At 41.9% G+C, this 26913-nt stretch overlaps 1 protein-coding gene across 1 annotated transcript; it reads left to right on the top strand.

Annotated features, from left to right (window-relative positions):
* The first annotated feature begins 1339 nt into the window (after window positions 1-1339).
* Window positions 1340-26913, top strand: LOC139465321 (FK506-binding protein 5-like). Its single transcript, XM_071247019.1, has 3 exons — window positions 1340-1401; window positions 22709-22852; window positions 24818-26913. The coding sequence occupies exons 1-3, from the start codon at window positions 1353-1355 to the stop codon at window positions 26863-26865; spliced, it is 2241 nt and encodes a 746-aa protein (XP_071103120.1). The 5' UTR covers window positions 1340-1352; the 3' UTR covers window positions 26866-26913.

The following is a 26913-nucleotide window of genomic DNA, read 5'->3' as shown; positions in this document are numbered from 1 at the left end:
CGAAGACATTTTCAGTGATGCAATCATATAATGTTTGCTGCAATTGTTCCATTTATGCCCAATGAATTCTGATTCGGCATAATTATGATCGAGACTGGTTATTCTCTGCCACTGACGTGATATATTAAAATTTCACAAACACTTACACCTTTAAATGTATTATTAAGTATCTTCATTTGTTTTTATATTCATTGGTAGGTCATTCAAGAGAGAAGCTTGTAAAGTGAATGTATTTATCACTAATCTCTCTAACCAATGTATTTCTTGAGGGCATGTCCGTAAATACCAACTACACACGTATATATGTAGAATGATCACTTATTGAAGGACATTGCAGTATTTACCTGTATGCGCATGGTAAAAACAGCCTCCACGAATTTATGCAACACATTCTGGGAGTTTCTGGGAGCATGTTTTCATTCTAGGAAAGGTTTCTTATTTCGAGTTACCATGTTTGGCTGAACCTTTACTCTACTTTAATGTTTAAACACGTTTCGCTTTGAGGTGTGAATTATGATCTGCTATATGGCAATACCATGGATTATAGAGACGAACACTTCTGTCTCCCCTGCCTTGATGCTGACCACAATCATAGAACACAAACAATGCTGCATTCCTCAACTGGTTCCTAGCCGCCACACCTTGGACTTAATGTCCTCCAATATAGGAGTAATCTCGAACCGTGTTTAACCAATGAATCTTATAACATTCTCAAAAATCTTGCAGTAGCTACCTGGACATAAAACCCAATGTCCACAACTAGTCGTTGACCAGCGGTCATTCCTGGGGTCCTCTTGGTCAGTTTTCTGATCTCTGATTTGTAATGCGTCGTGCTGTTGTATGGCTGTGCGGGAAAACAAAGACAACCATTTAGAATTCGTCCCGAGTCAACAAGGAGGTAACTCAAAAGGCACACAGTCCGCAAGGGTTGTCAATATTAACTCAGAGGAGTACAAAACACACGGCAGCAGGCTCGTTCTTCAGTCTCGCCTTCACAAGCCAGCAGCTCTGATACCTAGCTTAACATCGAACAATACTCAAGTGAGCATCGCAAGTTGGATCTTGTAATTATTGGCAACGGTGCGAAAAAGACCATCAGCCCTCCGTGTTACGTCAGGATAATAGCATCAGTGAATTGCTTCTGTAGCAAGGCCTTGAGAACACGCATTTCGTCCAGTAAAGCAGATCGGACGTGTGAGAAACATTCATCTCTGATCTCTGGAAGTGAAGACCTAAAATATCTACACGTAACCCACCTACCTGCCTCGGCGAGCTGAACACAAATCGAACAGTTGTTGCACCATCTGGGTTTGGTATTGGTCAAGAAGGGTCATCAGTCGGTCATTCTCGAGATGTCGCGTGCTTTAGTACTTCTCTTGATATCATCGTTTGTTTGGAAAGGTAAGTAACAGTTAAAATCTTATCTTATGGTTTAGATTCAAATCCAGCAACATTCTGTTCATCTCTCAGTCAACTTCATGGAGTTCACAGCACGGTACAAATATATAATGAAATTATGAGATGTCACACTTCAGCTTTAAATATAAGCCTTGCATGTTCCTGGCGGCTTAAGACAGGAAAGTAAAATATATGTGTCAGTTGATGAATTGTGCATGACAGAAGTTTGGTATAATTTCATTTGGAACAAATGTACGCGGAAAGGGACTGTGAGACTTTCTAAGTCGAAGAAACCGTGATATACTAACTAATTCATTTTGAAGGTGTGGTTTTCAATGAGTTGCTCTTAACACCAGAATCAAACGTAAAATTAAAATCCATAGTTCCTCAAATGTATGCAAACCTATCTAGGACGGAACATAAATAATTTTAAAGTGGTCAATTCATAGAAATAAATGCAATAACGATAATTAAAATATGATTAACATTTCAATAGTTCAAGTAACAACCATGCTATATTGGTTTTTTTGTGATGGTGTCAGTTGGGTGCGTTGTAAATGATGCTGACACGCTCATGTACCAGATAGAGAAGCGTGATCATGTGTATGCGATACATTAGGTACTTTGTATAAACCAACCAATATCATTGTTAAACCGTTCAGCCCATCACTCTGAACTCCCAGATAGATCGAATGAGTCATAAAATAACAGAATGTCAATTGTTTTGGAAATAATTCATTCACAAGGCATGGAAAGACGAATTTATATGTGATTGGTTTTAAGATGTTTCATGCGATGTATTGCTAGATTATCTGAATTCGAAGAATGCATTAGAGGGTTTCGACAGATATTGAGTTAAAACATTTTATTTTAAAAGTCATCTGTCTCGTAATGATATATACCTGCGAAACGAAACGTATTGCATGTAAAATTCAATTGAACTAGATAAAACGGTGGTATTCTTTCGGGACATTTGAAGGAAAATGCATAAATGTTTCTGATGAATTTAGGAGTAACACGTGAATGTGTATTTCACCCATTACTATACATTAAGATGGATTACTTTAGAAATGAGCTGCGACTAGCCGCGTTAAGCAAAAATCCCTCCCTCCCTGTAGGAATGCATTTCACTCACTACAGTGAGTGAGTGAGTTGGGTTTAACGCCGCTTTTAACAGTATTCCAGTTATATCACGGCGTGTCAGCTTTATGTGGGAGGAAAGTCCGAGGTGATGCAGGTGTCAGACGTTCACCACTTCGGTGAAACCCACGAGCACGGGTATGGTGCTGACAAACCTAGAAACATAATCGGGGCGAACCGGGATTCGAACCCAAAATCATAGGTTTCTGACGTGCCCAAGGAATGCAACTCTGCACAGCGAATCGCGGCGCCTTAGACGACTGGGCCACCCGTGCCCCCTTCACTCATTACAGTGCATTAAGGGGTGTTCTATAAGAATACATTGCACACAAAATAGGTGACGTTCTCATTATCGTGGTTTTCTGAAGGAATGTATTATAACCATGCATTGATACTGCGCTTCACTGGAATGAACTTCCATCGCAAGCATTCGGATAACATTCACGAAAACATGAATAATAAGCGAGAATACGATACACAAACATGAGAACAAACTATAGCAGTGTTGATGGAGATAATGATGAAGAGAGAGGTATTTTAGAGGTGAGGTACAGTGGAATGGGATTCAACGTAGCGTTAAAAAATATTGCACGTGTATAGCGTCGTGCGTGTGCGTGTACGTGTGTGGCTTCTTGTACTTGTCCTAACTAATGCGGTTTTATAGTGCCAACTGATATACGCAGTTGAACTTGGATACCCCTCTCGGGCACAGTATATAGACTCCCAGCCGACCAGTCCTTGTTTTAGCACATTAATGACGAGTGCCAGGTAGGGTAACAACAAGTACCATCATGTTACATCTATTCGTATGACACGACAGGGATCGAACCACCGATCTTCCGCTCATCGAGCAGCACTCTATCCGCTAGACCACAAAGAACGTCATGTGTTAGTTTAAGAATAATTAGCATAGTTATCAGCTTGATGTCACAAAACCAACATGAACGCTTTCCATACAATGTCAAGCGCATAGTGTGGTCAAATGCAAATCACCCATTTCGCCAGATTGTCTTAGACCTTGAAGAAGAAACTCAAAAGCCAACAAGGGACATTCTCTGACTGAGTGCCTTAAGATTTCAGCAGTGTCTGTCCAACGAGGGAACACAAGCAGGCTTCTCTTGTGCCTCTGTCAAGATGATCAGTGTGTCCGAATTTGGCTCTCCGAGTAATTTGAACTACAAATGGCCGATCCAAAAAATGTGGAGGTCACACGTTTTGGAAATAAAAAAACTGTATTGTTTGTGTATGGTGGTAGAGGTGTCTTGGCACGATTCTTGTCGGATTTGGAAAACGATGTTTACTGTTGATTTTAAAGTAGATAACAAATAATGGTTGTGAAAATAGGTGTGGGGTCATGTTTAGCTGTCATAACTGTTGCTTATAAAGTAGCAGACAATGGTACATGGACACAACGAAGAATGTAAATCTGTATTTGGTAAAGCGGTTGACATTAACTTGATAGCCATGGCTTGGGAACGTTTGTGATTCAGATGTTTGCTCATACCCAGCCATGTTGTCTTTGTCGTGGCAATTGCGGCTCTTAAATCTGACTCGTGACCACTTTAGACCTGTAGTTTGTCACGTACCCACTGTAGCCGTGTAGTATAACTCGTGACCACTGTAGTCTTGTAGTATGGCTCGTGACCATTGTAGCCCTGTAGTATGACTAGTGACCACTGTAGCCTTGTAGTATGACTCGTAACTGTAGTCTTGTAGTATGGCTTGTAACCATTGTAGCCCTTTAGTATGGCTCGTGACCATTGTAGCCCTGTAGTATGACTAGTGACCACTGTAGCCTTGTAGTATGACTCGTAACTGCTGTCGCCCTGTAGTATGGCTTGTAACCATCGTAGCCCTGTAGTATGGCTTGTAACCATTGTAGCCCTGTAGTATGACTAGAGACCACTGTAGCCTTGTAGTGTGACTCGTAACTGCTGTCGCCCTGTGGTATGGCTTGTAACCATTGTAGCCATGTACTATGACTAGTGACCACTGTAGTCCTATAGTATCTCTCGCGAGGACTGTAGCGCTGTAGTATGACACGTGACCACTGTAGCCCTGTAGTATGAAACGTGATCAGTGTAGCCCTGTAGTATGGCTCATGACCACTGTAGCCCTGTAGTATGACTAATGACTAATGCATTTCTATGGTATGACTCGTGACCACTGTAGTCAAGTAGCGATCACTGTAGCCCTGTAGTCTGAACCTGATGACCCATCTTCACGGGGTGGAACTCGCGGAAGGGGGTGTCATGGTGCCACAACATTGACGGATTTAGAACACTTCTACTGACCCTTTACACAGTAACAAGCCAATATCTTTGAAGTATTTATATTGATATAAACGCATTCCTGGAATGTAGAAGAACCTACGTTCAACGAAATCCCATAGAATTAACAAAACAGTGAGATTCATACAAAAATTTAGTTTCAAATCATACCAAATTGGCTTCTATTTTCTCACCAAAAGTGGAATCCATCAATGGATGGAGAATGATGGAAATCATATTAATGACACTGGTGCTTCACCATACAGTGCACGACATGCCGCCGTGGATTCTACCAACACAATGCCATACACTGCATCTACAGGGAATTGATGTTGTGAGTCTCCGTAGATGCAGTTTGATGTTGTGAGTCTCCGTAGATGCAGTTTGATGTTGTGAGTCTCCGTAGATGCCTTTTGATGTTATGAGTCTCCGTCGATGCAGTTTGATGTTGTGAGTCTCCGTCGATGCAGTTTGATGTTGTGAGTCTCCGTCGATGCAGTTTGATGTTGTGAGTCTCCGTCGATGCAGTTTGATGTTGTGAGTCTCCGTAGATGCAGTTTGATGTTGTGAGTCTCCGTAGATGCAGTTTGATGTTATGAGTCTCAGTAGATGCCTTTTGATGTTGTGAGTCTCCGTAGATGCAGTTTGATGTTGTGAGTCTCCGTAGATGCAGTTTGATGTTGTGAGTCTCCGTCGATGCAGTTTGATGTTGTGTCAGATGCTGCTTGTGTTGTCTTTTGGAAGCAAACGTTAAAATCATTGTCTTAAAAAATATACTTTTAAACCGGACGGATTAAGAAATAACTTTAGAACTGAATGTCCTTTTGACAGTATTGCAATGGATAAATAACTTTCAGGTCATACGCATCAAACAAAGCACCGGGTGTTCATTAATGAACAGAACAGTCCAAAGATAGGAATCCGATTTATTCAAATAGAACCAATCGTGTTCGTCAAGAAATGCATGGTTACATAACAACTCATCTTTTCATTTTCTCCTGGGACCCGTAAAGATCTGGGGTAAAATATATCTTCAGCAACCCATGCTGGCCGTAAAAGGCGACTATGCTTGTCGTAAGAGGCGACTAACGGGTTCTGGTCGTCAGACTCGCTGACTTGGTCGATGCATGTCATCGTATCCCAATTGCGTGGATCGATGCCCAATCACTGGATTGTCTGGTCCAGATTCGATTATTTACAGACCGCCGTCACATAGCTGAAATATTGCTGAGTGCGGCGTTAAGCAACATGAAACAAACAAAACAAACATTTCCTCCTGGTATCCATTGATTGAGAGGAACTGGTAGTAAATGACACTCAAGAATTTACAACTGGGGTACCTCCTCATTATTTCCTCCAAAAAAGCAATTATATCGAAACACTGAAATATACTCAGTTTGAAGATAAAATGAATAAAATCTTGCCACACTCACGAAATAACGTCCAATGTAAATTGCGTTGCCAATGATATAATTTGTAATTGGAAACTTGATTTCGTGTTGATTTAATCTGTAGTTCAACCGGAGTATATTTGACTGCGGCAACTTAATGCAAATGCTTCTGATGACGATGTCAACATGTGCGGGGGTCATCGTTCTTCTCCGGTGCTTAAACGTTTTTTATAAAGAAGTCACGTTTTTAACGCAGGAAGTTAATGTTTACTGCTTTAATTACTCACAGACATTGTCGTTTTGCTACAAACTCTCCGAAAACAAGTCAAACACTTGTTATTTGACTTCGAAGTGTGCCGCCAGGTGTCACGTGACGGCGAAATGGATTTGACCGCAGGGAGCGACTGCTGGTTAATTGTGGGACGGCATCTCATGTCATTGAGTTTGATAGGGATTGGCTTCCGGAATGTAACATGTATTTATGAACTGACTTCAAGCAGTGCATCAGATTTATTCGACCGAGGAGCAATTCGATAACATGCCGCGTTATACCACACAGCATTACAATCGTTGACAAATGAAGGGAGGTGAAAAGACAAAACCTATTGATTACATAAGATAATTTAGATCGTGTTATAGTAGAGCATATTTTATTATTTCACTAAAGAATTCTCATTTCTATATTACCTCAATGTTGATTTTGTTTCCTTGGTGACTACTGTCATTAAACTACCAATAAACTATACAGAATCCAGAGCCAGTGAATTATGTAGTAGATTATTAAATATTTTTTCTAATTATGAGTAAAATGATTGGAAACGAAGCGTTTAAAAAGAAGGTAGCAATAGATGAAAAAGGGGCCCCCTAGATAAATCTATGCTTGCATTGGGCGCTTGATAATTGAAAATTCAACGGTAAAAACGCCCCTGCTTCAGAGGATCTTAATCAAAAGGTGACACGGGTGGCCCAGTCGTCTAAGGCGCCGCGATTCGCTGTGCAGAGTTGCGTCCCTTGGGCACGCCAGAAACCTATGATTGTAGGTTCGAATCCCGGTTCGCCCCGATAATGTTTCTAGGTTTGTCAGCACCATACCTGTGCTCGGGGGTTTCACCGAAGTGGTAAACGTCTGAGACCTGCATCACTTCGTGCTTTCCTCCCACATTAAGCTGACACGCCTTGATATGACTGGAATACTGTTAAAAGCGGCGTTAAACCCAACTCACTCACTCACTCTTAATCAAAGATCTGTTTACTCCAAATCAGTGAGTATGGTTTTACGACCTTTTAGCGGTCATCCAGCTATATCACGGCGTGTCATCTTAATGTGGGAGGAAAGCACGAAGTGATGCAGGTCTCAGACGTTTACCACTTCGGTGAAACCCACGAGCACGGGTATGGTGCTGACAGAGGACATCGAAATGGGTTCACGCATTAAACCCATGTTGAGAATGGAACTCGAGCTTTCGGCGTGACGAGTGAACGCTTTAACCACTAGGCTACCGGCTCCGTTTTCAAGGAGAATCGTCATCACCACAAGAGAACGATCTGGTGATATGAATGCCGGTGTAACTCGACACGGTTCGTCAATGGAACCTGCGTGTAATTCGGACAAATTGTCACATTGGATAGTTGATAGTGAGTGAGTGAGTGAGTTGGTTTTAACCCCACTTTGAACATTATTCCAGTTATATCACAGCATGTCAGCCTGATGTGGGAGGAAAGCCTGAAGTGATGCAGGTCTTAGACGTTTACCACATTACCCGCTATCACCAGTATGGTGCTGTCACTAATCAGTGCGAACCGAGATTCGAACCCACGATCATAGGTTCCTGGTACCTCTAGGGGACGCAACTCCACACAGCGAATTGTGGCGCCTCACACAACATGGTCACTAGCTTCCCATGGATACTTGATAAAGATATGTTAAAAAATTGTTAATTATACCCAAAAGGTGTTTATGATGATGTTGTTCAGAAAACCAATATAAGCACGTTACCCTTTTCGCGAATGCGTGTGTCATCACTGTTTTTTAGTGATCCATTCGTATACTTTTTATAGAATCTGTTTCGGATGGTAATCTTCTCTGATTATTCTCTGCTGTTCACGTTTTATATTTCATCATACCATCCGATTCAGCTAATATTGAATGTGTCTATTTGCATCAAATACTTGAGGATTTCATCTCATAATGGGCAACCGATAGGCTGACTGCGTTATATTTGGACGGTCCACAAATGACCAGACAGCGGGTTTGTGCCAATATTAGATCTCTGTATTCCGTGGCATCAAGGTTATGAATTTGCTGTGCCTTGTGGGTACAATCCCATTACACGTGTGACACCCAACTGTCACATGTCACATGATTCATGAAATACATTTCCTCACAATAAGACACATTCATAAAGAAATTACATCACATTGCAACTTTAGCTCAAATATTACTAAAAAAAAGAAGAGGAAAACCCAAATCTTCCATATCATTATAGTCAATCTGCCATGCTATTACAGACATAGCAGATTAACGATAGTTATATGAAAGTAATCAACGATCCTTGACTCTTGAGTATACAATGAATACACGAACAGGTCGTTGATGCCACATTAAACATCGGTTTTAACCGTTATTGGTTTACTAATACTTCCAGTAAGGCATTTTCGTAAATTAATAAAAAACAAACATACTGATAATGTAACCTATATTGAAAAAGCCATCGCCAGAGGATAATCAGGCTTTATCATTTAACTAAAGCATTTATCCGTGACATAAGCTTATGACATAAAAACATGTATGTCATACCCCAATGACATAAGTATGCAAATTAGATATGCAAATTAGATAACCGGAAGTGGGACTTTTTTCGCCGGTGCACGTGAGTAGGTGTTTATAAACAACATGGATACCTTTGATGTTGGAGACAATGTTTTAATAGATCAAAGGGGAAGTGCTACAGTGATATCCGTGTTGACAAATAGATATTACAGGTTACAGGTTGATGGTACTTTTTTTCTCAGCGAAGGAATATGCCATAAAGGAGCTAAGAGGTTGTTTTTTTGGTTTACACGGCTATGGAAAACATGTATCACTACGCACGATCTATACGTAAGATTTCGACAAGTTGCTGATGTTATTGTTAATGCAATTATTCCTTAATAGGGAAGCAAAAATGATAAATAGAATACATCACTCGTGTTTTTTAATATTGGAAATATCAACCTCGTCCCGTTAATCGGTATTTGCCTCGCCAAAGGCTCGGCAAATACCGATTAACTAAGACTCGGTTGATATTTCCCATATTAAAAAACACTTGTGATGAATCCTCTATGTATTACCCTCCGAAAAAGATTCCATAGAACAAAAGGCAAAATGGTAATGTTTGTTTGTTTGTTTTTTAACGCCGCACTCAGCAATATTCCAGCTATATGACGGCGGTCTGTAAATAATCTAGTCTGGACCAGACAATCCAGTAATTAATATCATGAGCATCGATCCACGCAATTGGGATCGATGGCATGCATCAACCAAGTCAGCGAGCCTGACCACCCGATCCCGTTAGTCGCCTTTTACGACAAGCAGAGTCACCTTTTACGGCAAGCATGGGGTGCTGAAGACCTATTCTACCCCGGAATCTTCACGGGTCCAAAATGGTAATGAAATTCATATAATGGATGATGAAAATCAGTGATAACACGGGTGTTCACGAAAAGAGTACAATATTCTGCTCTGTCAGTAGGACGGCCACTCGTTGTTCATTCCAAAAGTACCGTAAGTGACATTGTGTAAGGAGGTGTGAAAACGAATATCAGTTTGAATCGCTAGTCTGACTAACGTGTATTTACCTCGGACCTGGCAAACACTCTTGAACAATGTGGAGACATTTAGTTAAATGTCAACAATGCAGCGCACGTTTCAGTTCGATGCCAAAAACGCATGTTTGCATATGTCTTTTTTTACTTTTGATGTTTTTGAATATGGAAGGATATGATTTTGATTCTGTGTGAACAAACGTGTTGCAAATATGAACTGAATTTAATAAAAAAACACCATATTTTCAAACTTTGTTGTGATGAACTAAAAAAAATAGGTTTTCGCACGAATTCCTTTAAATGTATTTTCATCCTCACTATCAAACAAAACATTTTTTAATTAATGGACGGCTTTTGTTCATGATTGATTCTGCAAATATTGACACTGTTTTCATTCACATATTTGCGCGATGGTTTGCAAACGTTAAAGCAGGTTGATGCAAACAGTATTCTTCGCATATCTGATACAAACTGTTCTGACCTGCATTCGTTACGAAATAAACACAATATTTTTGCAAATTACAGAGATATTGTTTAGAAGAATAATGTTACGGTATTCTTGGCTTCTGTTTGAAAGGAACACGTGTTTCACGGCCAAGAGCGTCCACAGCGAATGCGGGATTATACAATTAACAATAGAAGAGTGTTAACATTCGAATCAAGAGATGGCGCATATTTGACAACAACGCAAATATGTTCGGCTCGGTATCACGTGATCATTGCTATGGAGACGATTTGAGTGCATCTGGGGGATTTTTCGAAAATGAACCAAATGACACTCATGCTTTCAATATGATCGTGGCTGTTCTTTTCAAAGGAAAACAAAAACTGAAGGAATTTCCTTATATGGACAAATATGCTAATGAGAGTTTTTGTAATGAGAAAACTCTTTTTTTAAATTCTTTACAAATATTCGCCGGAAAGTTTGGTTGTTTTGCTAAACCTAAAACACAGGAGTAGGCATACTCCAGAGATTTGCTACCCCTGCCTAAATCCTAATGGGTGAATTTGCCCTCGTCTCCCCGCATTCTAGATAACTTCAAACTGGGGTGTCTCGACATTTTAATCCCTAGGGTAAAAGTGCGCGCCTCGTCAACTATTGTGTTATTTCACCGCGCCTTGCACCAATCTGTTCCTGTTGCCATAAGCTTCTCAAAACTGTGGCAAATATTATGTACAAATTGAGTATGAGTGCTAACGAGGTTTTAGAAGAAGCTGAGCGTGAAGTGAGACTTGTATTGAGTCCAATAACGCTGTCTGGAGGCCAAGGCTCGCAGAGAGATTAAATGATTACACTTTCAATTTTCGGAGTTAAAAATCAGTTTGAAGTTATGTTGACACATCTTTGTGGATTAAGAATATTGTTGTGTTGATCACGCGTGTACGGGTTTACACTTTGAATTAAGATAAACAACATTTGTACAGAAGTGTGTTTTTCAACCGGCCGGCTCACCTTACCTCCACTGGGTGAATCGTTGAACGTTCTCTCAATTGTTTTAATAATTTTAAAAGTTATTTTATAATGATCAAGTTTTTTTGAAATTGCAAAACCAAACTCACTCACTCACTCACTCAACGAAAATTTGTGGCAACAAAATATTGATTTTTGTGGGTCAAATATTTTGTGTCTGTGTTTCGGTATTTCTAAGTGACCGCCTCCGTGGTCTAGCGGTAGAGCGTCCGCCCGGAGAGCGGAAGGTCCGGGGCCGATCCCCGGCCGCGTCATTCCAAAAGATGTTAAAAGATGGTACTGGCGCTCGGCATTAAGGGGCTAAAACAAGGACTGGTCGGGTCGGAGTCAGTATACTGTGTCTGAGTGGGATATTCATGTTAAACTGCGGCATGGTATCTCAGTGAGCTAGCACTATAAATCGGCATCAGTCCGGACTAGTACAAGCAGCCACACGCAAACACGCGTGCATGCACGTCGTTATATAAGTGCAATAATCTTGGACGCGACCTTAAACCCAATTTCATCTCAACTCACCGGTATTTCTAAGTGTGCGTGGCCAGGATCCCATACTTTTAGCACTCGATACAGAATACAAAACGTCCACGCCAGGGAATGGTAAGTTTCGATTATCGGCAGAATCCTGTTACAACAGCATCTTGATTTCGCTCACAAATCGCCAACCGGCGACACCGAAGCGGTTTACAGCGGTGAAATGGTAAAAAAGTTATGTTACACGGGTTATGCTTTGTAAATAGAATAGAATACATTATTAATTTCCACAGTGAACATACAAAGCTTTTTTAAAAACACTTATCTTACAACAATAACATAGTTGTCAAACTTTGGTGGTGTGTGGTCTAGTAATAAATCTGCTGCCGATGTACAATTAACGTGAATTATAAAAGAAGTCACATTTAAAAAGGTATTGGAATTAGTGACACGATCGCCCGACCCGACCGCCCCTCGGAGACCTGTGAAGATTCCGGGGTAGAATAGGTCTTCAGCAACCCATGCTTGCCGTAAAAGGCGACTATGGTTGTCGTAACAGGCGACTAACGGGATCGGGTGGTCAGGCTCGCTGACCTGGTTGAAGCATGCCATCGATCCCAATTGCGTGGATCGATGCTCATGATATCAATCACTGGATTGGCTGCTCCAGACTCGATTATTTACAGACCGCCGTCATATAGCGGTAATTTTGCTGAGTGCGGCGTAAAACAACCAACCAACCAAGTGCGGAGATTCTGCTGGTTATTAGTAAAGAACATGACTTTTGTTCACTGTTTTGTTCAGTGCAATGGTATGCTGCTGTGTTAACTATACTGGCAAACACATAGCTCACACCAACTTACGAACCCTTTCATATCGATCACTTCTAGATCGTCTAAAAAAAACATTCAACTTTTTGGATGACAATTTCTGGTTTACGAGGGCTGGTCAAATAGTTCGTAGATTCTTACACCGTTTTCAAGCTGCAATATACCAGAAGTTGCTCATCCATAACTATTTTGTGTTAGTTACCATTCCAACTTCTAAATGCCACTCAAAGAAGTAATATACCAGAAGATGTCATCGATAAACGTTTATGATTTCTGTTTTACTCACCAACTTCATGAGTGCTGATCAATCAGTGCCATTGAGATCGATAGTCATTTATCAATTTTTCAACAGTTTTAAAAATAGTCTGCTGAGAAAAGATTAGTAAAACGAATTGTTTAAACAGTCACAAGGAATTTGTAATTTAAAAAAGAATTTGATAATTTTAGAAACAATCCCCTTAATTCTATTGTTCGAGTAATTTTAGAAACACAAGACACGTCCCTACCGTCAACAACGCACGAGTATGTCTCCCCTATATGCCCCATGCCGCTGGGTGGAACAAATCCTGGCATATTTCTAGACAAACATATTTCCCGTTGTCCCAACTGACGTATCCACAGTGTACGGATTTAACGCTTTGCTGTTTCTGTTGTCCCTGAATTATCGCAATTCTGAGTAGAGCTTGACACTATTTTCTCTGCCTGTAAAAATAGTCCTGTTGTTGACATGGAGTTTGGCAGAGGATCGTAGATTGTTATTGTTCCCAGAGAAGGGAGTACACGCTTGTTGGGTGGGAATCCATGAATATATAGTTAATAGTTAATAACATAATGTATATACTGTGGGAGGATAACACGGACAGATGTTTGGAAGTAACTTCGTTGTCCTTATTTCGCTGTACCTTGGTATGTAGCCATTCTTAGCATGTCCCTGTCGCCTCCAAACAACGATGAACATGCCATTGGATGAAACTGTTGGTTGACAGTGTCATTCGGAATTGTTTTCACCTTTTAAACTTTACTGGAACACGACTGGTCTGTTCTGTTAGGTATTCGATTTGGTTATCCTTCAAAGACTAATTGTTGTCGATATTTCTTAACCAGATTTATTTCAGATATTTTCACTTGGGCGCTGGTCATGTGACTTCATTCTACATTCGTTCTGGGATTTCAATTCTGTTAAATGACCATTCCTTGAGGTATACTGACACGGCTTAAGGAGAACATAACATTCCAATACTTCTAATTTACAAACGTTTCCAAATCTGTCAAATCATTTTATCAATAGAGATTATTAACCGAGTGTGTTTTCGTAAAGTATATATACCTGGAATAGAAATTGCATTATGCGAACCTATGTCTTAATATATTATAGCTACTATACGGTGTGAGTTGGGTTTAACGCCGCTTTTAACAGTATTCCAGTTATATCACGGCGTGTCAGCTTAATGTGAGAGGAAAGCCCGAAGTGATGCAGGTCTCAGAAGTTTACCACTTCGGTGAAACCCACGAGCACAGGTATGGTTCTGACAAACCTAGAAACATAATCCGGGCGAACCGGGATTCGAACCCACAATCATAGGTTTCTGGCGTGCCCAAGGGGCGCAACTCTGCACAGCGAATCGCGGCGCCTTAGACGACTGGGCACCCGTGCCCCCGCTATTATACGGAAAAACACTTTGGTGACTAAAAGCTTAGAAGCGTTATTTAAACGTTACTAGACTGAAAGCAATATACACCGAAATATAACGTGAGGTCCACAACACAATGAGATACTCATTAATACGATGCATGTTACATCGCCTCTGATACCCGTTTCAAATACATCACCATAAAGCATGGGTGTATACTTTCTTTTGCCGGTCAGTGTATAATAAATGTATTAATTGTCACATAGTGTGTGTCTGAAGGGAGTATAGTAAAACACGGATAGAGCGAACAAACGGATACGACGAACTGTTAAAAAATCCCCGATTTATCTCCTATATAATATCATATAAAATTTACGAATAAAATAACTCTCTACAGCGAACCAACGGATACAGCGAACTGATATCTGATCACCGACAAGCCCATCTACCACTAATCAGTGGTCACGCCAGAAACCTATGATTGTGGGTTCGAATCCCGGGTCGCCCCGATTATGTTTCTAGGTTTGTCAGCACCATACCCGTGCTCGTGGGTTTCACCGAAGTGGTAAACGTCCGAGACCTGCATCACTTCGGGCTTTCCTCCCACATAAAGCTGACACGCCGCGATATAACTGGAATACTGTTAAAAGCGGCGTTAAACCCAACTCACTCACTCACTCACTCACTAATAAGTGACGTGTATAGCGAACTGAGAAATGACACTCAGTGTCAAGTGTCAGTGAAAAAAGTATCATTACGGAAATTGGTTTTATAAAACCGGTACCCAGGAACTACCCAGGAACTACCCAGGAACCACCCAGACTGGACAGGTACCCCCTCTACCCTTGCCCCTGGTTATCATGTTTGTTGTTGTTTACGCCACAGACAGCAATGTCAGACAGGTGTATCACGACGGTATGGTGTCCGAGTTTGGGCCAGACAAACCGGTTGTTGATATTATGCGGAACGACCACCTCATCGGGGTATAATGACACATAATCAACATCACAACCATCCGTTGAGTGCTGGGGACCCAGTCACCACATGTAATATAGAATGATTTTTTTTGTAAATAATCGAGTCTGGAACAGACAATCCAGTGATTGACATCATGGGCATCGATGTACGCAATTGGGATATCCTTACATGCATCAACCAAGTCAGCGAGCCTGACCACCCAATCGCGTTAGTCGCCTCTTACGACAAGCTCACGCCGAAGACCCGGATTCGATTTTCGACATGGGTGCAATGTGTGAAACCATATTCTGGTGTCCCCCGCCCTGATATTGCAGGAATATTGCTAGAAGGGGCGTAAAACCATACTCACTCACTCTCTCACTACGACACGTATTGGTTGCTGAAGACCATTTCTAACCCGGAATGTTTACGGGAACAAATATTTGCTGGTTGGCTCTCTATGGCATGCATACTAAACATCGTCGAACAAAGTCTAAGTGAGTGTTGTTTTACGCCATAGTCAGCTATATTCAAGTTATATTTTAAAGTCCCCTAAATAATCAAGTATGGCCCTGAAAACAAGTGGTTTTGGGGATTGAGCATTGACTCACGGGTTGCGATGACACAAGTACCTACGTCACACATTTTAATACAAACGGATTCAGATTTTACTCAACAAGAACCGACGTCATATAGCTGGGATATTGTTGATCACGGCGATAAATAACAAACAGAATTACAACATGGGGCACAACGGATATATTCTGTCCCGGAAACCCCAATTACAATTACAATGTCAAGTTAAACCCAATATCTCCATCATCACTGCCGTCCATGACGATGGCGGTCAAGCCGACATGACATGACCAGTGACGTCAGGAAATGCCTACCGACCTTCAATTAAGGCACGTGGTCACTGCTGTGGTTAGGTACCAGGACACCGTGTCTTCAAGGTGTATACATTCCGTCAACAGGGATTGGCCAGCTGTGCCCAATGTTAAAACGGCGGTAATGTTGTTTGGTACTTTGTTTGAAGCAGATTTAACTAAAGCTGTCCAAAGATTGCCTGATCCTGCCAGATTAATGACACAGTTTTCCAAGGCCTGTTCAATCAGAGTTCACTCCACCCTCCTCTCGGTAAATCGGGTCACCTTTTCTGTTCTCTTTATTTTGGCAACGTATTGGCTTCATTTATGCCATACGTCGTGAGACTAGCGTTAAGGGTTTCACAATGCAGCCTTGGGTTGAGTACGTCACGGAGACTAGAATAAGTCTTGTTGTTATATGATCGGTTAAAAGGCAGCGTGTTTGCAAATTGGTCCTGTTAATTTGTTGAGGGACGATGGTGTAGCTATTTGCGTTCCAAAATTAAATCCTGTATCTTTGTTCTGTAACATGTGGAGCTGCAGTTGGGTTGGGTGATAAAAGTGTTCGTCACGCCGAAGACGTGGATGTTTGTTTGTTTGTTTATTTGTTTATTTATTATATCATACATTCATATACTGCAGGTATACAGATACTAGTATCTGCTCAAATGCGGTTTTATTTGTTCCCCGACCAGTGGATCCGTTCGCATTCCAGTTATCATTCTCAACTCCCTGGGGAGTATACCTCGAGGCGCCAGAAAGTTTTTACATCCCCTGATCATATCGGGTACCCATTTCCTGCTGGGGGAACAGAGGCACATTTGAACTAAGTCACTGGCCCAGGGTAACACCACATGTTTTAATACTTGTGTTTTGGGTGTATCCACGCAATCGTGTTTCCACCACCTCGTCATCTAGAATCGGACGAGTAGGTTCTTTTGAGTGCACAGGGCGTATGTAGTGTACACTACTTGTTTGTTGTTTAGATATTAAGCGATATAAACACTCACTCACACTTTTTGAAACAGTTTAACGACACTTGTCGTCGTTGATACAGTTTGCGTTTTGAAAGTGTATGCATTTAAGGCCTCACTAAAGCTTTCAAAGGGTTTTATGGTATTCATGTGGAGGAAATTTCTAAATATGACGCGTCAGTGACACACATTCCCTATTTTGACATGTGCCAAATGTTCGTGAACAATTAGGTGAACAATTCACGTGCCTTTGCACCTTTTCACGAACACCCGGTATCGTCACTATTTGATAGTGATTCTTAAGCACATGCTCACGATATAGTCGGAATCGTACAACCGAGTCTGCTTTTAGCAGACATTTCTTATGAAAATGGAAAGTGTTTTGTCGCTTTCAGCTTCATAAAATCCGAGTTATATAATTGCATTAAACTATACATGTTCAGAGATAACTGATCAAGTGCAAAATTCGAACATTGATGGCCATGATATGCATGTTTGTTCACAGGTAGCGGAATTTCTGTTTTTCCAGATCGCAAAACTATTTTTGTTGCTTTCAAGAACGTTTTGGATATTAAACAATCCGTGAACAATATTCTAAGTTGTCGAACCCAACATTTAATATCATGAGTCAATTTGCAAACATTCCATAACAAATTGACCGCTAGAGAGTTCCATCCTTTTGACAAGACCAGTGAAGACTGCTCCACTCTTCACGCCACACGCTGTTTCTCAGTGGGTCAATATTGTATGTGAGAAAATATGCAAGAAAATAATAACTCCGCTGCCGCTATCAACTTTACGACAAAAAAGATCAAAGATAACTGTGACTGCTCTCTCATATGTTAAATTGTTCACACACACGTTGTATTGTTGGTGTCCTTCACCTTGAACGTTACAAAAACGTGCGTCATCAAAAATGCTTGACCAATTCCATGTTAATGTATGGGCAACTGACCAGTGAGGGTTTAGGAATGTGCCTTGGACTCGCAACGATCTCTGTGGATACATTCTTTGAGGATACATTCGACTTTCGGAATAGCCAGCATCCAATTCCATACTCGTAATGTTTAAGAATGTTCAAGGGCGACTCGAATAATAAGCCATGCACAAAATTCAAAACTACCTTTTTTATGATGATGTTTTGAACAAATCTCGGTTTTTGATATGGGTTGTCAATAAACTAACCGAAACACTGCTTACGAATGGCGGGAAGATCTTTTCTTTATGGGCGTTTATTGGGCATCAATCTTGTCGTCTTCAGATCGTCAAACCTTGTCACCTTACTTTGAGGTACACTGAAATTCTTAAACAGCAAGCTCAGCATTTTTGTTTTAAAAAGGTACAGCTTAAGAAAAGGATGTAACCATTCCCAACTTATAAAAGGCGATTACTTCCAAAGCTGTTTTTGGGTCTGTCTTTGTTACGAACAGACCGCCCCGCACATGTGCTCCGATAAGTGGTCGCTGATCCATGATAATTCTAACCACTGTTTCAGGGGATCCGCGGTAATCTGAATCCTTGGCAGTTAATCCTTTTCAAGATGACATTGTCTCTATTTGCAGGTGTACGTTGTATCTGGAATTAATTCCTGGAACATTTCCCTCAATGAGGATATACACAAATCCTAGTAAGACCATTTTGGCACTAAAAGTACCAAAAAAGGATATGAGGAAATCTCGAGAAGTAGGAGGTGCGTTGTCAATTTACACCTGACGTCGTAGTGCGGCTGTTGTTTATGGGGGATTGGGTGGAGGAGGACATAGTTGGATGTATTGATGCTGGGCATAGGTCCAATGAGATGATGGTCAAGATGAATTTGTTAAGTTTTAGATATTAGGACAGTTTTTGTTAGTTTCGAAATCCGGCTGCTTGTTTACACAATGGCTGTAACGTTTTTAGATGAGTGAAAGAGCATTGTTTTACGCCGCTTTTAGCAATATTCCAGCAATACCACGGCGGGGGACACCAGAAATGGGCTTCACACATTGTACCCATGTCGGGAATCGAACCCGGGTCTTCGGCGAGACGAGCGAACGCTTTCACCACTAGGCTACCCGCCTCCGTGGTCTAGAGGTAGAGCGTCCGCACGGAGAGCGGATGGTTCGGGGTTCGATCCCCGGCCGCGTCACTCCAAAAAGATGTTAAAAGATGGTACTTGTTGTTACCCTGTCTTGCGCTGAGGGGCTAAAACAAGGACTGGTCCGCTCGGAGTCAGTATACTGTGTCTGATTGGGGTATTCATGTTAAACTGCGGCATGGTATTTCAGGGTGTTAGCACTATTAATCGGCATCAGTCCGGACTAGTACAAGCAGCCCCACACACACACGTGCATGCACGTCGCTATATAAGTGCAATAATCTTGGACGCGACGTTAAACCCCATTTCACCTCACCACAACAAAGTTTTGCTTCTTGAACATCTTTTGAAATTCCATAAGTGTCAAATACAATATAATCATTATAATGGCAACATGTAAGTAATACCTTACTGTCAATACAGTGATCCACCCACTGGTAACAGTGCTGCGCTGTGTCTTATAGGGGCGATGAGTGAGTGAGTGAGTTGGGTTTAACGCCGCTTTTAACAATATTCCAGTTATATCGCGGCGTGTCAGTTTAATGTGTGAGGAAAGCCCGAAGTAAAGGTCTCAGACGTTTACCACTTCGGTGAAACCCACGAGCACGGGTATGGTGCTGACAAACCTAGAAACATAATCGGGGCGAACCGGGATTCGAACCCACAATCATAGGATTCTGGCGTGCCCAAGGGACGCAACTCTGCACAGCGAATCGCGGCGCCTTAGATGACTGGGCCACCCGTGCCCCCTATAGGGGCGATGAGCTAGCCTATAGTTGTCACGTCGAAGATCCGGCTCCGGGTTCGATTTCTCACTTTGCTACAATGTGTGAAGCCCATTTCTGGTGTCCCCTGCTGTGATATTGCTGCTACAAGAGGTGGAAAACCAAACTCACTCACTCACATTATCTTATGGAGGGATGTTCATATGCTAAAAGACACAGTACTGACCACACAATCTGTTACAGAACACAGGCGTCTGTGGTTCTCGGACTCAGACAAATATTAATAATCAAGTCAATTCTTTATTTCCGTCATTGGCCAGTTTGCACTAGTATTATCTAATACCAAATATCATCCATACGAGTGGAACGATAGAGTGTCATGATCATGATAATTCATATGTGAACTTAAGGGAATGCAAATTAGTCCGATGAGACTTCACATTGCTTCGTTGTTGAGAATAACACCACATGACACAACAAAATAATTTTTTGATTTGAAGTTCACACGATATACAGCTTTTCCATTGGAAGAGAGGCCGCGAAACTGACGTTCATAAGCGTATGAACGACACAATTTGACTTTGACTTTGAGACAATATTTTTTAAATGACGCAAAAACTGACGGACAACTTTCACACTGGGGAAACCCGTGGGAATTCCCTTGCACGAATACATGCAAAAGCGTTATTTCTTATACTTTAGACCCTTTAATCGTGAAATCGTTAACAATGAGAAACGTCAGAGAGTTTGACTGCATGATCGTTCACGAATATCCTCGCTACGACCCATCCTTGTAAACACAACGCAGAAATGCACATCCACTATCGTAGAACCGTGTCTGGACTGACAGTTACAGTCTACAGCAACCTATGATTGACCTTTGTATTTATTTGACACATCTTTCTGGTCACCTTTCAATGATCTTATAGTTGATGTAAATGTATTACGACGCGCTGTCGTTCTGACTGACTTACTGAGGTAGTTCTTAATACACAATGATGATATTATAGGAATTTCTTGAAGACAATCTATGTAAACCTGTAAAGCAAGTTGAGCATACATACGCTATTGTCACCTCTCTTTTGGGAGGAACTATTTTATTCCGCGATACAACTGGTTGTTGTTTGGCTGTCAGTGTAAACAAGCCATACGTCAGCCTATAGGATTAGCGCTCCATCCCCGGAGGCAAGCACATTCATACAGTTTGGGCCTCACTCTATGAAGGTTCATATTGCCTCGAACTCACACAAAGTGAAAGTCAATTCTTAATTGATAAAATCAGCTGCGATTTTGTTTTAGAAACAGAATAATTTTCTTCTTCAAGACATAAGCTGCCGGTCAAAAGAAAGAATACACTTGAAATTTGCATTTGTCCAAATAATTACAAATGTTATCAAACAGTTACTAGGCTGAAAACAGTCGCCGAAACACTACAAACTTGAGTGAGTGAGTGAGTGAGTGAGTGAGTGAGTATTGTTTTACGCCGCTTTTAGCAATATTCCAGCAATATCACTGCGGGGGACACCAGAAATGGGCTTCACGCAATGAACCCATGTCGGGAATCGAACCCGGGTCTTCGGTGTGACGAGCGAACGCTTTAACCACTAGGCTACCCGACCGCCCCTACAAACTTGAGGCTCAGAACACAACTTTGATATACGTATAAGATACATCACCATCGAATGACCATTTCTTATTGATTTCACTGCCACCATCAAACGTGTATACACTTACTTTTGCCCGGCAGTTTACATTGTCTTTCTTAGAAATGAACTTACAATGAACACTACATGTATATTAAAGGGTACATTAAGGGGTATAAACACCTGTACTGAGGTATTATATTTCTGGACACGGGGTAACAAAGATTTACTTTAAAAGCCCCCAGATATCTATGTAGTTATTCAATATATTTGAGTGAGTGAGTGAGTATGGTTTTACGCCGCTTTTAGTAATATTCCAGCAATATCACGGCGGGGGACACCAGAAATGGGCTTCACACATTGTACCCATGTCGGGAATCGAACCCGAGTCTTAGGCGTGACGAGCAAACGCTTAAACCACTAGGCTACCCGACCGCCCCTCAATATATTTGAATCGTAGTTGATCCACTGATATATGTTGACATTTCGTTCTTGACACAGTAGACACAATGTATCGATAACAACTTCTTTATTTCCCGTGAAGGCGATCCCTTTACCGTTGTCAAGTAAGGTCAAGTGGCGTTTACAGTAAATAAGTTGTTATCAATAAATTGTGTCAACTTTGTCATTCGTAACTACGAGGTAATAGCTACCGAACAATTCATTTCGTTCTTTATATATAGGGGGGCACGGGTGGCCCAGGCGTCTAAGGCGCCGCGATTCGCTTTGCAGAGTTGCGTCCCTTGGGCATGCCAGAAACCTATGATTGTGGGTTCGAATCCCGGTTCGCCCCGATTTTGTTTCTAGGTTTGTCAGCACCATTCCCGTGCTCGTAGGTTTCACTGAAGAGGTAAACGTCTGAAACCTGCATCACTTCGGGCTTTCCTCCCACATTAAGCTGACACGCCGTGATATAACTGGAATATTGTTAAAAGCGGCGTCAAACCCAACTCACTCACTCACTCTTTATATATAGGCGGTGTCCGACATGCACAGATAAGCGCCTTCATTCAATACACTTGTAGCACATTGTTGAATTATTGTGGTGCTTCTTCTCCAGGTTGTATGTCTGTGATGTGCTACTGGTGCAGTGGTGTGGGCGACGACAGGGAGTGTGAGACTCGACCCTATGCAGTCCGTACCGGACCCGTCTACCTCAACTGCAGGGCCAACTTCTGTCTGTCCGCGAAGGTCATCGATGCAGGTACGTTCAGAAATAACCGAAATACGGTCAAACCTACAAGCATATGTTTGTTTGTTTGTTTGTTGTTTTACGCCGCTCTCAGCAATATTCCAGCTTTATGACGGCGGTCTGGGCCAGACAATCCAGTCAGTGATATCATGAGCATCGATCCACGCAATTGGATGATGCGAGCCTGAACACCCGATCCCGTTAGTCGCCTCTTACGACAAGCATAGTCACCTTTTACGGCAAGCATGGGTTGCTGAAGACCTATCCCGGATCTTCACGGGTCTACAGGCATAGTACGCATGTTGCATGTCATTATAGTAAAAGATGAAACAAGCACTGTAACATATCATATAAAACCCCCATTAAACATTTGATTTGGGTGTTACACACGAACCCCCGCCCGCCCGCCCGCATCCACACATTAACACACAAACATGACATTCTCACATGCACATGAAATAAACATTTAAATAATGCTGTACATTCTTGTTTGTCAAACACGCTCTACCTGCATATCGCATGTACAAATAATGTGTATACATTGTGATATCAAGCAGACATCACAAACATTATCATGTAGCTGTGCATAGAGCATGTAAAACTGGCCTACTTATTCACACATAACCCGTATCATATATAATCATGCCATAATGTATCATCAAATTTATTCATGACAACAAAAAACACATCACAGTTATTTGTCATGCATCCGGTGACAGGTGGTCAGGTTTAAGCTCCTCACAGCGATATCGCGTTCTCGAAGCTCTCTATACTATCGCTGCCGCCAGTCAAAGCTCCCCACTGTGATAGGTGGCCACAACCATGCTTGGAGTTGAACACGCAACCGACTGACCGCTATGTTTACAAACAAGACTAGTGATGACTGTCGTGACGCCGAATACTCTTACTCCAGCTTAATTATTTTCTTTGTCAAATTTTATTTCTATTTCATTACAACCATCATGTTATTGTTATAGTAAGAATGTAAGGGGGGAAGTTGGTTGATCTTCACGTTCGTCTACAATCTCCAACCATTCTGATAAAAATAAATAAATAATAATTCATCTGGGAAATATGGTTAGTCATAACCTTATCTTAATGAACTATGGTGGCATTCCCAAAGACATAAAGTATAAACGTTTCTACATTTGGGGTTAAAGAGCAAAGTTCAAGATTCTTGTAATGGCCGCGCCCACACTGGTGGCAGCGATGTTACGGAGAATGTTACGAAGGTGTCACGCGCCTGGAAGGAGCTTGGGTCCGGTCGTCTGAGGCGCAGCAATTCGCTGAAAAGAGTTGCGTCCCCAAGCCGTGACTGAAACACAATTCGTGGGTTCGAATCTCCCTGATTATGTTTCTATGTTTGTCGGCACCGTCCCATGCTCGAAGGATTCGTCTCAAGCCTGAATCCCTGTGGGCTTTCCTTCAACAAGCTGACAAGCCGTTTTATGACAAACTCGCTCTCTCTCTCACTGTCAAGCAATTCTAAATTTTAGATATATATGATACGTTAACATGTATTCACGTCTGGGTACACCGACGCCTTACCAACACATATACGTCATGGACTACGGGCATCCGAGTGGTTTAATGCACCGCAAACAAGCGTGCCCTAGCATGCAAAGATCCGCTATCGTGGATTCGAATCCCAGATTCGATTCGAATAAGATCCTTGGTCCATCAGTACAAATTGGGGGTGGCAAAATGTCGACGGGGGAGCGGAAGAGCGGGAGGGGCGGGGGGATATACATTTGCAACAGTGCAAACATAACGTCCAAAACATCTATGACCATGATGCCCGTATCAAATACATCACCATCAAATAGCCATTTCTTGTCTTGTTGTTCCTATTTAGCCACCGTCAAAGGTTGGTGGAGACATTTATTTGCCCGGGAGTATATCTGAATAGATTGAGATATAATGCACAAAATTATAACGGTTAATGCATCTTACATTGTATTAAATCTATCTCTTCAGAAACTGGTCGAGTGAAGTCGTTCGCCAGACTCTGTGACAACGTTCCTCGTGGGAACCTCTGCATCCAAGATTCCAAACTCATCACGTGTTACGAGTCGTGCACAACTGACCTGTGTAACAGCGGGAACCCCAGCCCCATCCACCTCCCCACCGTCAGCTACGCCGGGGAGGAAATACCCCCACGGGACTACAAGGGTGGGTACGCACCAATTCAAAACTACGACACTCTCGGAAGACCATACAAGAGCCATAGCTTTAAAGGGGCAAGCAATATCAAGTCCGGGCCAAGACGAGAAATGTGGCTCGCAACAAAACGTCAACGATTCTTCAGCACCCAGGCAAGGAAATTCCCTTTTATTGTAACCCCGACTCCCCTAAAAGCTGCAGATGTTAAGAAGGGAAACTCGAACACCGAGATGCTGAAACTTGGCATGCAGAAGAAAGCTAATGGGTCACGTCATGAGGCTGTGGGTGAAAACAGGGAAATGATGGTTAGTAAAGACTTGAATGCTATCCAGGCCAACACTAGACCCGAGTTGGCTGTCAACCATATAACATCGAACCCTGGAAATAAATTCACTTCTGTGGCAGACCAAATGAAGACAAGTATCTCTGTACAGAACAAGAACGATTTTGATGTTTCTGGTATATCTCTGACAGAAATGGCTGCTGCAGAGAAGGTATTCGTTGCTGATTACTCTCAAGACGATGGGTCTGAGACGAAGAAGGATGAAGAAAAGATTGTAGATTACACTGTAAGTGAGATTGAGGAGGTAAGCATGCCTAGCAAGGAGGCTAACGATTACGTTGCAAGTATTGATCTTGCTCTTGCAGAAACTAAACACGAAGAGATGTTGACGAAAGAAAGCATTGGAAAAAACTACGAACATGCTCTGAATCCGAACTACGATAACACTAAAGATTACGAGGCGGAGAGGAAGGAACAAAACGATGCCCGTTTCCTTGACGACGATGACTCTGAACCTTTGTATGAAGAGGAGTTTGAGGTGGATCCTTTTGGCGAAATTGGACGAGGATCTGACGGGGTGGTGATCTGGCCCAGAAGTGCTATTGAGGAAGAACTTGAACGAGAGGAATTGAGAGAAGACGAAGTACCAATGTCCAATATGATCGTAGAGGAAGATAGAGAAGAGGGTCTCATCCAAACGTTCAGGGCCAACACGACCAAGACCACCCAAGACGCTGATAAAGTTGCTGCAGCAGAAGCTAAGGTTAATGAATCAAAGCCTAAAGTTAATAGTACTACACAAGATGATGGTGTTGCTTTGGAAGAAGGTAGTCAGGGCAAGAAGGGAGGCAAAACGAAGGCTCCTCGCGTTACTAGCAATGATGTAGATCACAGTAAGAAGAGTACTCAAAAGGACGTTTCTATGGGGCTTGACAACATCATACAGCAAATCAAAGATTTAAAAACCACAGGAAAGAAAACGGAAACTACCAAATCCGTACATGTCACAAAATCAACAACAAAATCAACGACAACAACATCAACAAAACTGTCAAGACCAGAATATAAACAAACAACGACTGTTATGAAACGAAATATTACAATTCCATTGACCCACTCGGGAACTCGACAAACCACCCTCCCGTACATCTGGCGCGACAATAGTTCCTGGAATAAGACCGACACCCAAAATAAGACAGTAAGTGATAAAAAAGTCTCTGATAACGGAAACAGAAACACCAATGGATCGACTGCCAAGCATACCAAACATCACAAGAACGTACAACTCACCGACTTCCTTGAGCTTCACGCAAGCACCGTGTCACCCAAATCATCGATGGATGTCAACAAGACCCTGACAAAGTCCAACCAGACCACATTGGCCCAGAGGGATACAAGGGGTCACACGAAGGAAGACATATTCCTGGATGAATCTCTTACGGAGAATCTGAAAGGATTTGAGGAGGATCTTGTGGAAAAAACAGAAGCAGAGCTAACCGGAAGTCGTGCAGCAGTGACGTCAAGGGGCAGCTTCGTGTTGTGTGCTGTGGTCCTGCTTGTGTGTCTCATGGGACTGTGAATAAACTAAGAATAATGTTACAAAGTGAGGAACTAAATTTGTGTTGGA

Source organism: Haliotis cracherodii, unplaced genomic scaffold (genome assembly GCF_022045235.1).
Source record: "Haliotis cracherodii isolate W230 unplaced genomic scaffold, xgHalCrac1.p SCAF_18, whole genome shotgun sequence".
Taxonomy (NCBI): domain Eukaryota; kingdom Metazoa; phylum Mollusca; class Gastropoda; order Lepetellida; family Haliotidae; genus Haliotis; species Haliotis cracherodii.
The sequence above is the reverse complement of the archived record's forward strand: the minus strand, read 5'-3'. Positions and strand labels throughout refer to the sequence as shown.

What these genes read in the sequence shown, in the direction of transcription:
- LOC139465321 (XM_071247019.1), top strand. Translation starts at nt 1,353, where the DNA reads ATGTCGCGTGCTTTAGTACTTCTCTTGATATCATCGTTTGTTTGGAAA. An exon ending in ATCATCGTTTGTTTGGAAAG is followed by an intron (nt 1,402 to 22,708) that starts GTAAGTAACAGT and finishes CTTCTTCTCCAG; the next exon opens with GTTGTATGTCTGTGATGTGC. An exon ending in CGCGAAGGTCATCGATGCAG is followed by an intron (nt 22,853 to 24,817) that starts GTACGTTCAGAA and finishes CTATCTCTTCAG; the next exon opens with AAACTGGTCGAGTGAAGTCG.